The following is a 13,271-nucleotide window of genomic DNA, read 5'->3' on the forward strand; positions in this document are numbered from 1 at the left end:
ATCGTCGTCGACGCTCTGACGCCGTAGTGATGTGCGCATGCGCAATACTTAAAATTGATATGATAAGTATATTCTTTATAATGTAACTCACCACTTGCATCCAGTTGCAGCCCAACTATCAGAACCAACACTATAGAATTGAATTTCACTGGCTGAAACATTATGATGCTCTACCACTCACCAGACCGGCACCTAGAGATACCGTAATTAATTTTTTGAAAAATTTTATCAATCACCAGTCCTCATCCCGTCTTATTTGTTAAATTATTATGGCACGCGCAACTACAAACAACATCAATAACTAAATTAGAAATATACGCAATATATAGAAGATGATAGAACCACGACTGCTGATCGGCACTCGGCACTACTTTGAATTGAAAACTGAAATGAAAACAGAAAACTGGGAAAGCATCTGAAGCAACAGGTGGGGGTGGCTGTCAAAGGCTAGCCCGGCAGAAGGTGTACTGAGAGAATGCTCACAATGCTACAGAATGAGCAAGATACAGTATCAATACAGTATGATACAGTACCACTTTTGATAGTTCGGCCACAGGGGAAAAGATACCGTCAGAGTACATCTATGATAGAATATAAGTAGTTAATACAATATGATAACATAGAGAAAAGATTCCGTTTAACAACTCTCGACTCTTTCTTGTTTGATGACAGTAACAGAGCAGAAATCTTATGGCATTTAATTTACATTATCTTTACTGGTATAGAAGGGAACCCTCCTATGCAATCACTAGTATGATGTGAATTGAATATTGTGTAATTTTTATTCTCATTAATATAGAAAAAATACAAATTGACAAAATAAAAAAGCATGGTATTCGTATGATGGAGTAATTCAACAGTTAAAAATACTTTTTTTATAAAAAAATATTAACACTCCTATTTTATAGTGGCGACATGTTTCGTGGTTGTGTTGCACATTATCAAGCTAAACATAAACTGAAGTTCCAAGTCCTACTAAAATAATAGAAGTGATATTAAAAAGAAAAACAATCATGATTTTTTCAATTTTACAAAAAATATAAATTTTCTTTTAATCCTTCAACCCTGAAACTTTTTCGGCAGTACTGGAAAATCGGGGATGATCTAAAAATTCTGTGGTTCAATTATAAATTTGAGAAAGTTGCAAATTTACACAGTTTGGCAGAGCTATAATTTCTTTTGTTGGAGGGTAAAGTCTCAAATTATTATATAGGTTTATTGATGTAATATTTACTGTTCATTCTCGTTTAAAATTATTAGTAAGCAAGAAATTATATTTTTCTAATGAATTATTAGTATCATAATGAGAATATAATTTCTTGTCTAATAAAATATAATTGATTATTTCAAACGAGAATGAACAGTTAATATACTGTTATAAATAGTTAATATTCATTCATATATTATGAATAATCAATATTCGTAGTTATATTTGTCATAATGAATTAGTAGTATCTTCCATAATGAATCATAATTAGAATGAACACTTTGTGAACACAAAATATTTTGTCTTTTAACATTGTTAAACGATCTGGCAACAAATCAAATCAGAAACAATAGTCAATACCACTGATAATCAAACACTTTTTATCGTGGACCTGACTATATACACTACAAGATTATAATATTTGACATCACGATTATGAAACGGATCATCAGAAGTGAACTGAATAATCAGAAACTTGAAAGATGATTGGTTCGATCATCTTCAAGAGCCAAGAATCAAGAAAATCATACAAGGCAAATTCATCACTTTTTTCAGTTTGGTCTGTTAAGACCCTTCTGATGACAATCGCTCACGGCCTAGGCTCTTCTACCCAACTCAATGTTCGCACAAAACTCAAACGAGAACTTCAGTGAGAAAGCAAAATTATTGCTTTCAATCTACTGCTGCTGCGACCTGCAGTAGAGAAACAAAAGCTCTTCGTCTACAATAGTCGCCATAGTTTTCTCAACGCCACTACAGATCGCAGCAGTGTAAACGTACAGTATTGCAGGATGGTCAATTTGCAGGTCGGTGAACTTACAGGACGGTGAGATTGTATACACAGTACAGTATTATAAACCAAGGGCACACCAGACACCAGTTAGTCAAGACAAGACACGTTTAGTCACGTTTAGTTCACATAGTTGCTTATGAAGACATGTCTAATTGCAATGACTATTCAGTGTGAGTTGCGTCGTAAGCAACAATGTGAAGTATTGTGACTAAACGTGTCTTGTCTTGACTAACTGGTGTACGCCTAGCCTAAGATTTCTATAGACCTTGAGTCTATAGATCTACAGGTCAATATCTATAGGTCTTTCTATAGATATTGGGCCTACAGGTCAACAGGACCTGTTATTGACTAGAGGAACAATAATAAATATGTCTTCACATTGGTGAAATTCACTTCTATTATTGAGTTATAAGCATTTGGAGATGAGTGATTTTTTCTGATCTGTGAGTGGATGAAAGATTTTATGTTTCATTGAATAACTCGCCCTGTATTGTAGCAAAACTTCTCATATTATAGCACAACACTTGTTAGGTCAACCTCTACCGATAGCCCGAATATGAAGCAAATCTGGGAGGTTTGTATTTTTCATGAAATCCATGAATAAAATGAAACATCATGGGATTTTGCAAAAATGGTCAAAAATTAAAATTGCTCAAATTCTCATGAATGATAGTACTTGACGAGGGGACCAATAATATGTCATCACATTGGCGAAATTCACTTCTATTCTTGAGTTATGAGCATTTGAAGATGAGTGATTTTTCTGATCTGTATGAGTGGCTCAACTCATCAATGAAATACAATAATATGTATTTTTCATTTTATCAGGAACAACTTATTTCAAACATTCTCCATTGTATCATCATCATACACATTTACTATAATTACAAGAGGCTAACCCTCCAGAATCATTCATTCTTATTATCAATTATTCATACAATATAAGTACATCATCAAAATTATAGGGAGAGAAAAAATAAGATAACCTTGTGCTTTTACACTTGAAATGTTACCTCAGTTTACCGCAGTTGAAATTAATCTTTGAGATGGGAAGGAAATAATCCTCCGAATATTTAAATCAATAAATTGAATATATAGTTCAATATATTAACTAAAATATTCCATTTATTTAATTTCCAACCCCTTCTAAGTAGCAACATTTATAATTGAATGATATGACAGCTCAACAATTCAAGATTTACCCCATTCATTACTTGTCATTGATGATTGTTAGGCATATTCAATAATCAACAATAAGATTGTAATCATGTTTGCAATTTAATATACATAATAGATCAAATAAATAGAATTTCCAAAAAAATAAACAAAATTTAAATCAAGTAATTACAAATTTATTTATTATCCTGTCCCATTTATTTTTGCGAAGTAGTTGCCTGTGAATTTTCCATAAATTAATATTGGTTGTTTCGTAAATACCTGGTGTATTGAAGTGAGGAGGCCTCCGTACACTTTATTCAAATTTTTCACTTATTAATTTTTCACTGCACAAGAAGTTCTTGAAGTATCCTTTTTACGGCGAATTTAGATCTTTTCTGGAAATATTGGTTTCCTTGTGATGAGTTGGTCAGCAAGGATTCAGCTTCCATGGCCATAACTAAGACATCCTGTGATACTACGAGTCTACGAGTCTACGAGTCTATGAGTCTATGAGTCTACGAGTCAACGACCGCTAAATAATAGAGAAACGAAAAGAATATATATAAATACTGTAATACTAAAGGAGAGATCAATAATACAGAATTTGCTCTTCTTAACAAAATCAACAATACACAAGATCTTTAATAAATTCATCAATAATAGTTTAAAGATAAATAATTCAAGATACTCGAAGTGAAGCTTCCAAAAGAGATTTTTTAAAAAGAAAAATTATAACTTGAATAAGGCTTTACAATTTTATTTAATTATTTATTTATTTATTTGACCAGCGTGACAAAGATAATTTGATATTTACTTATTTATTAATTTAATTTTACTATTATATGAACTTACATAGAAATATTTCCAACATTTTGAATTACGAGAATTAGAGTTGAAAAACAAATTTAAGGAAAGCTGGGAATAATTATAATCTGATCAGACTTGACTTATAAAACAATAAGTAAAGTATATAAATAAATAATGCTTTACCTGTACAGCGGAAATTGTAGAAATTACTATGGATACATATGTGATGAATGAGGTTTTCAACAAATATAAATAAATTGCCATAACTTAGGCCAGCTAGAATGAATACTCAATTAAATTTTCGGACATGATTACTTTTCTTTTTTTTTTTTAATAACAAACAAGAAAATTTACATATTTAAAAAGGAAATAAAAAAAAATAAAGAAAATAATAATAATATCACAACTTGTGATGAATGAAATCTGTCTCTGATCAACTACATATTGTAATAAATAGAAAAATTTAGCATAAGCTAAATAAAAATGGAATCAAAGGAAAAAGTTAAATTTACAACCTCCACTCACGAAATTCAGAGACAGAATGGATCATCGAGCGTTGAAGACGGGGTAGCAAACAAGACAGTGACGTAAGCAAAACGGAATTATCAAAATTAGACAAAGAAACTAGAGAGAAAGAGCAATGCAAACTCAAAGCTACCAACAAGGACAGAAAAAGGGAGAAAGAAAATAGCAAAAAAGAACTGGAGAGAACAAGAAAGTAGATTATTCGAAGGGTACAGCTCGATCCCATAAGTGCATCTTTGTCTCACTGAGAAAAACAAGCTGATAATACAATCGAATTTAGAACCGAAATAACAGAAAAACAAGATAAAAATAATCATGTCCAAAATTGTTACATACTCCCTCCACTCAAGTGTGTGAAAGCTACATTCTAAAAAAAAATTTGAGCTAGCTAAGATAATTTTTAAGTTGAATTAACATATATATAGAATTTATCAGAGAAGAATGCTTCATAAGAATTTGAGTTGAGAAATATTCACTCTTAGAGTTGAATTATTCCAAGAAATAAATCATCTATTTGAAAAATTATTAATTCAAAACTCAACATCAAATAAAAATCAAATAAAAACTCTTGATTACAAATTCAATGAAGATCAGAGGTGGAACCTACTCAATAGCTGAGTAACCAATGAAATAATAAAAAAAAATTTAGAATCTAACAACAGAAGAAACTAGACCACAAATTAATGCAGGGATTGGCCACTCCCAACAAAAACTTGAAGTCTTTCAAACAAAGAAATATCTGAACATGCGTCCACACTCAGAATTCAAAAGAAAATTAATCAGTTCTCAGTCCCAAAGAATATGTTCCATCTCTAATGATCATTTGCCTACCCCTTTTTTTATATATATATCTTTGATCCTTTTTTTTTATTCTAACAAAATTCATACACTCTTGATAAAATTTGAAAGATAAATCACTTGACATTATTTACATACAGAAACCAATATTTTTCTACTCTATTACCCAATTAAGGTGATAATAATATACATTTTCAAGTATTTTATCATTTATCAAAACTCTTCTTTTGATTCACTTTATTCCCTTACTTTATTTACAACAATCTGATGAAATAGAAACACTGCTATTCACCACTATTCATCAAAAATTCATTAACACTAAAGCAAAATTATAACTATAAACTATTTCAATAATCTATCTAATAATATGATCTCAATAAAATTTCTATCTATTTATAGGCTAAGATAGATTCTTTTGTACAATATTTTACACAATTCCATAAAGAAATTAAATAAGTGAGTAAAGTTAAAATTTCAATAGGTGGCGCGCTTCACCAAAGAAAACAACTATTTACTCTTCAGAAACACCTAAACCAAAGGCAACACAATTTAACCAGAAGTGAAACGTTACAGAATAATAGTGAGTTTCCTACAAATAACTCAAAGAAGAAAGTATCAATGAGCCGATCTCTCAGTAAGAAACAACAGAGACGAAACCGTTACCCTTTACTTCAAAGATAAGAAGGAAGAATGAATACCAGGCTACATTATCCAAAACAAGGAATTATGAATTATATTTCTTTAATTGTGAGACATGAGCCTTTTGAACAAAGCGATTAGTAATAGGGTCAACTAATTCAGCCGTAACATCAGATAACCATCTTTTTATTTTTAGCGGGCCACGATACCGGAAGCTTAATTTTGTACAAATTTGGTTGGCCTTATCACTGAGAATATGTGTCCGGACCCATACAAGGTCATCTATAGCAAAAGGAATAGGGACACGGTTCCTATCATAGCGAGTTTTTCTATAATTATGACTTTTCATCAATTGCTCTTTAGCCTTTTGCCAAATTTCTACAGTGTTCTCATCGGCAGTATCAGGTAAAATTTCATTAATATTCCAGATATTCAAAAGAGGTTCTTTAGGTTTATAACGGAACATCAGAGAAAAAGGGGTGCACTTAATGCTATCATGTTCAGCAGTATTAAAAGCTAAAGCTAACCAATCATTTACAGTATCATCCCATTTATTCTGTGAGTTTGCATGAAAAGCAATGAGAGAGCTACGCAAATTACGATGTAATCTTTCAACTATGTTTGCTTTAGGATAGAAAGGTGAAGTCGTATTATGACGAATTCCTAATTGAAAACAGAAATTTTTAAACTTGATTGATTTAAAAATTGATGCATTATCACTAATAATTTGTTTAGGAGTAGAGAAATTCGCAAAAATACCTTTCAATGCTCTAATTACTGATTCAGAATTAGCTTTTCTCAAACATTTTAACCAACAGAATTTACTGAAAACGTCAATTGCACTAAAAATAAAACAGTTATTCTGTGATGTGCGTACTAATGGACCAACTAAGTCAATATGTATCATCTCAAGAGGTTTTTCCTGTATTTTTGATGATAAAAAACCGTAATTGGTAGCCTGAGCTGGTTTACTTTTTGCACAAAGAGTACAAGATTTAACTAAATAAATTATATCTTTCCTCAAATCAACCCAGTGGAAATTCTCTTGAATTTTTGAAATAGTTTTAGCAATACCTAAATGAGCACCAATCATACTTTCATGATAATATTTGAAGATTAAAGGAACAAGAAGTTTGGGTATGACTATTTTTTGTTTTTCCTGGTTTCTTAGTTTTATCACTAATACTCCTTTAGACAAACTATAAGGAAACTGATCAATATTATTATTAATCTTTTCTATTATATCCGCTAAAATAGGATCATTCTCTTGGTGTTGTTTTATGTCAGTGAATACTAGTGGAAAATCGGTAATTTTTAGTGAGTTTATTAAGTTTAGACTATTTTCTACTTCTATATGTTCATCTTTGACATCAATTTCAGGCAATTCACTGTCATCATGGTACATTCTGGATAAAGCATCAGCTATGCAATTATCTTTTCCCGCTACATGCTGTGTTGTGAACTGAAATGATAAAAGCCTAAGTATCCAACGACTAAGTCTACCAATTTGCTTGTCTTGTTTTAAAATCCATGCTAAAGCACTATTATCTGTTAACAACAAGAATTTAGTGTGTTGTAAGTACAGTTTAAATCTTTCCATGCCAAAAATTGCTGCATAGCATTCGATTCATATGTAGAATATTTGCATTCTTGTTGAGTGAGCTTTTTGGAAGCAAAACTAATAGGCTTTAGGATGCCATCAACATATTGAGAAAGGACCGCAGAAATTGATAAGGAGCTCCCATCAGTTTGCAACACAAACTGTTTATTAAAATCAGCTGTTATTAAGACAGGAGGGTTCATAATTGCATTTTTCAATTTCTGAAAAGCTTTCTCGTGAACATCTTCCCAAATAAATTTTTTATCCTTCTTTCTTAGTTCGTTGAGGGGTGAGGCGATTTCAGCGTAATTTTCAATGAATTTGTGAAAATATCCTACCATTCCTATGAATCTGGAGATAGCCTTGACATTTTTTGGTCTAGGGTAATTACGAATTGAATTTGTCCGAGCTGGATCAATAGTAATACCATGTTCACTTACTAAATTACCTAGAAAGGAGATTTGTTTTTTTGCAAATTTAGCTTTCTCCTTTTTTACAGTAAACCCACCTTGTTTAAGTTTGGACAACACTATCTTAATGTGCTCAAGATGTGACTCAAAATCTTCAGAATAAATCACAATATCATCCAAATAATTTATTACAAATTTGAATTTTATCCCTTCAAATAAAATATTCAAAGCAGTAGATAAGGCTTGAGCACCTATTGATAAACCAAACGGTACACGAGTATAACAGTAAGTTTGAGTTGGAGTTGCAAAAGTAGTCAAGTGCTTAGAAGATGGAGATAATTTCAATTGATAATAGCTTTCAGTAAGATCAAGAACAGTAAAGAACTTAGCACCGTTAAACCAATGGAATGTACTCTCAATGTTTGGCAAAGGTGTAGCATCTAATGCAATTTTTTTATTTAATGCTCTATAATCTACTACTACCACGATGGCCACCATCTTTCTTAGGAACTAAGAAACAAGGGCTGGAATAATTAGAAGTTGATTTCTCAATAATTCCATCATCTAACATTTTTTGAATTTTTTTATTTAAGATTTCCATTCTTATCGGATTTAACTGATAAGGAGCTTTCCTTACGGGCTGATTGTCTATCAGACGAATTTCATATTCTATTACGTTCGATTTACCTAGTTTATGGGTAAGAACATCATCAAATTGATTTAATACTTTGTTTAATTCTACTTTCTGCGAAGAGCTTAAATCGTCCAATTCCACATCAGTACCAATTCTATTCATTTTCTTTAGTAATTCCAACCTGTGATTTTTTTCAAAAGAAAATTTGAATTGCGGTTTAAATCCAAAGAAATACCTATTATTGAATAAATCAGGAACTAATTTGGAATAATGAATAAAATCACAACCTAAAACAATAGGAATTGACAAATCATCATGAACAAAGAAACGAAATTTCCAACTGAAGTTTTCAATTTTTATTTTTAATAGAACTGACTCTTTCAACAGTAATTTACTTTTATTCGCAGTAACACAATGCTGAATATCCTCTTGAATAAGCAGATTACCATTATCCCGTAATATTTCAGTAAAAACTTTCCTTGAAATGATACTATAATCAGAACCAGAATCAATCAATGCAATAGAACTGACACAGTTATTTCCAACTCACATACTATTAAAGGAGTGATTTTATTAATCAAAGCTCTAGTCTTTAACTGATTAAATTTCTTTTGCTTTTTTCTTTTTATTTTATTTTTCATTTTCTGATTTTTGCCAGTATATTTTGATTGAATTGATTTCTTCTTACCATTAGAAAAAGTATCACTACATTTCAAGGTATTAATTCCGTTTTCTTTATTGAATTTTTGATTGTATTTGGTGTTTTGAAATTTTCTTTTACTGGATATTTTCTTTTTATACTGTTTCCCAGCTAGACATGCTTTTTTATTTTCACAAGAGTTTGCATAATGTCCACTTTCATTACATTTAAAGCAACGTATTTTAGATAGATCTCTAGTGAAATTATTATTAGATCTTTGGTGATTCTGATTATGATTTCTCGAATTACTGCTTGTACCTCTGAAATTTGAATTATTCATGTTGGATCTACATGACTGAGCTAGATGACCTACTTTGTTGCATTTGTAACAACGTCTTTGAGCTAATTCAACATTCATTGGAGATTTTTGATTCTTTTTATTAGTATTAAAATTGTATTTATTTCTTTCTAAATCCCCATATTGAATATTTTGAGATACTACTGAGATGGAAGTTAAGTCATTAAAACTAGTTGGTTTGGATTGGAAAACTAGTCTATTTCTTTCCTCTGGATTCAACCCTGAGCAAATATTATTGACTACGTCTTCCTCAGATTTTTCTAATCTTAGTAGTTTATTAGCGTCTTTGATTGACACAATGTAAGCAGACAAGGGTTCACCAGCCCTTTGTAAACGATAATAGTGGTCTCTTTCAATGATTGAAATCAATCTAGACGGAATAAAATGTTGCAGAATATCCTTATGAAATTCATCAAAACTCTTATTTGTACTCATAGCTAAATTCAATCGATCGGCGAGAGGCCCTACAACAGAAGAGTGAATGATATGGAAAAGTTGCTGATCTAATAAGTTCGATCGTTCTTTTATTTTCAAACATATTTCAATGAATTTCAACAAACTATCAACATTCAATCCGTCAGTATTCGGAAGTTCCTTCATCAGACCTTCGATAGGATTTGATAATTTATTATACAAATTACCAAATAAAGGTGAAGACAAGTTGGCTGCTAGGTTTACCCTATTAGTATTGAAATCACTACCGAATACAGTCCTACCCAAGTTTTCATTTATTGTAGCATGTACCTGTTCTACCATAGAGACAGTATTACTATTATTTATATTTTCAAAATCAGTAACTTGAATATCAGGATTGGTAACATTTGTTTGTGAATACTGAGTAACATTTTGTTCCATATTACTTGTACTAGGAATTTGCGCAATAAAGCGATTTACTGTATTAGTATGAAGTTTAGTATTCGAATCGTGTGTGGGATTATTCATTTTTGAATCGGGTGTACTGAGACTGCTTTGTTTTTCAAAATGAGGCGAACTAGATCTACTAAAGCATTCACACAAGTCGATCAATTTAGTAAAAGTAGCCTGAGCTAATACAATAGACTCATCAATACCTTTAATTAGATTTTGGTCATTTGCTTCTTTAGCATAAGTTAATAATTGAACAATTCGATTGAGAATATGTAGAAAAATGGATAACGCTTTATGAATGTTTACCTTTTTATCAGGAATACTCATAGAAAGAATTTTCTCCAAGTATTCATCTTCCCCTGTCAATAAATCAAGGATTTTTTTATAGCAATTTTACTAGACTCATCATCGTAAATAATTCGTGCAATTTTTGGGTCTGGATTGCTAACTAATGCTCGATACTTTCCCCTTAAAGTGTCTACATCATTGTCAATAACTGTATCTGTAGGTACTCCCAATGTTTCAAGTTCGAAAAGTAAATTCTCTTTAGTAACAAAATTAGGATTGAATTTTCTAATAGGAATCAAATTGAAATTGAAGCACTCTTCAACTGATTTTTTAACATCCCAATAATTAATTATTTTAGATTCCATAGATGCTACTTTATTCGGTGAACCCATATTATCATTTTCTTAAATAAATTATTAATATGATTATATAATACTTATAATTCGAGATCATTTATGATGAATAATATTTGATTTTGTATTTTAATTTTAACCTGAATCCTCCCCACCATCAATGAAAGAAGAAAGGATAAGAACAGCCGAGACCGTCACACATCATTCAATATTATTGATAAATCAATGAAAGAGTTTGCAAGCAAACCTCGCAGAGTAAGGCGCAGTTGAAATGTTACCTCAGTTTACCGCAGTTGAAATTAATCTTTGAGATGGGAAGGAAATAATCCTCCGAATATTTAAATCAATAAATTGAATATATAGTTCAATATATTAACTAAAATATTCCATTTATTTAATTTCCAACCCCTTCTAAGTAGCAACATTTATAATTGAATGATATGACAGCTCAACAATTCAAGATTTACCCCATTCATTACTTGTCATTGATGATTGTTAGGCATATTCAATAATCAACAATAAGATTGTAATCATGTTTGCAATTTAATATACATAATAGATCAAATAAATAGAATTTCCAAAAAATAAACAAAATTTAAATCAAGTAATTACAAATTTATTTATTATCCTGTCCCATTTATTTTTGCGAAGTAGTTGCCTGTGAATTTTCCATAAATTAATATTGGTTGTTTCGTAAATACCTGGTGTATTGAAGTGAGGAGGCCTCCGTACACTTTATTCAAATTTTTCACTTATTAATTTTTCACTGCACAAGAAGTTCTTGAAGTATCCTTTTTACGGCGAATTTAGATCTTTTCTGGAAATATTGGTTTCCTTGTGATGAGTTGGTCAGCAAGGATTCAGCTTCCATGGCCATAACTAAGACATCCTGTGATACTACGAGTCTATGAGTCTATGAGTCAACGACCGCTAAATAATAGAGAAACGAAAAGAATATATATAAATACTGTAATACTAAAGGAGAGATCAATAATACAGAATTTGCTCTTCTTAACAAAATCAACAATACACAAGATCTTTAATAAATTCATCAATAATAGTTTAAAGATAAATAATTCAAGATACTCGAAGTGAAGCTTCCAAAAGAGATTTTTTAAAAAGAAAAATTATAACTTGAATAAGGCTTTACAATTTTATTTAATTATTTATTTATTTATTTGACCAGCGTGACAAAGATAATTTGATATTTACTTATTTATTAATTTAATTTTACTATTATATGAACTAGCATAGAAATATTTCCAACATTTTGAATTACGAGAATTAGAGCTGAAAAACAAATTTAAGGAAAGCTGGGTTTAATTATAATCTGATCAGACTTGACTTATAAAACAATAAGTAAGGTATATAAATAAATAATGCTTTACCTGTACAGCGGAAATTGTAGAAATTACTATGGATACATATGTGATGAATGAGGTTTTCAACAAATATAAATAAATTGCCATAACTTAGGCCAGCTAGAATGAATACTCAATTAAATTTTCGGACATGATTACTTTTCTTTTTTTTTTTTTAATAACAAACAAGAAAATTTACATATTTAAAAAGGAAATAAAAAAAAATAAAGAAAATAATAATAATATCACAACTTGTGATGAATGAAATTTGTCTCTGATCAACTACATATTGTAATAAATAGAAAAATTTAGCATAAGCTAAATAAAAATGGAATCAAAGGAAAAAGTTAAATTTACAACCTCCACTCACGAAATTCAGAGACAGAATGGTTCATCGAGCGTTGAAGACGGGGTAGCAAACAAGACAGTGACGTAAGCAAAACGGAATTATCAAAATTAGACAAAGAAACTAGAGAGAAAGAGCAATGCAAACTCAAAGCTACCAACAAGGACAGAAAAAGGGAGAAAGAAAATAGCAAAAAAGAACTGGAGAGAACAAGAAAGTAGATTATTCGAAGGGTACAGCTCGATCCCATAAGTGCATCTTTGTCTCACTGAGAAAAACAAGCTGATAATACAATCGAATTTAGAACCGAAATAACAGAAAAACAAGATAAAAATAATCATGTCCAAAATTGTTACACACTTCATAATATAAAATAAATCATCCTATATAATATACTAGAATGTATCAAAAAGGTTTCTTTAACTTTGATAGTACATAAGAAATTATTCAAAAAAGATATATTTTGTCAATAAGAAAAACTGAAGTA

At 30.5% G+C, this 13,271-nt stretch overlaps 2 protein-coding genes across 2 annotated transcripts in view; both read right to left on the bottom strand.

Moving 5' to 3' along the window:
* Positions 1 to 390, bottom strand: part of LOC111045468 — a 45,619-nt gene extending 45,229 nt beyond the window's left edge. Inside the window, exon 1 of the mRNA XM_039430190.1 lies at positions 92 to 390. Coding sequence (XP_039286124.1) covers positions 92 to 161 — 70 coding nt within the window. The 5' untranslated portion in view covers positions 162 to 390. The remainder of the gene's footprint in view (positions 1 to 91) is intronic.
* Positions 391 to 4,285: 3,895 nt separating this feature from the next.
* On the bottom strand, positions 4,286 to 13,139 carry LOC111043832 (GATA zinc finger domain-containing protein 4-like). Its single transcript, XM_039430012.1, has 2 exons — positions 12,466 to 13,139; positions 4,286 to 12,007 (listed from the first exon to the last, which is right to left on the bottom strand). Exon 2 carries the CDS (start codon positions 10,761 to 10,763, stop codon positions 9,084 to 9,086), a length of 1,680 nt encoding a protein of 559 aa, XP_039285946.1. The 5' UTR covers positions 10,764 to 12,007; positions 12,466 to 13,139; the 3' UTR covers positions 4,286 to 9,083.
* Between the last annotated feature and the right edge of the window lie 132 nt (positions 13,140 to 13,271).

Source organism: Nilaparvata lugens, chromosome 1 (assembly GCF_014356525.2).
Source record: "Nilaparvata lugens isolate BPH chromosome 1, ASM1435652v1, whole genome shotgun sequence".
NCBI classification, from domain to species: Eukaryota; Metazoa; Arthropoda; class Insecta; order Hemiptera; family Delphacidae; genus Nilaparvata; species Nilaparvata lugens.

Coding starts and splice junctions, on each gene's coding strand:
- LOC111043832 (XM_039430012.1), bottom strand. CDS start 10,763: ATGAGTATTCCTGATAAAAAGGTAAACATTCATAAAGCGTTATCCATT.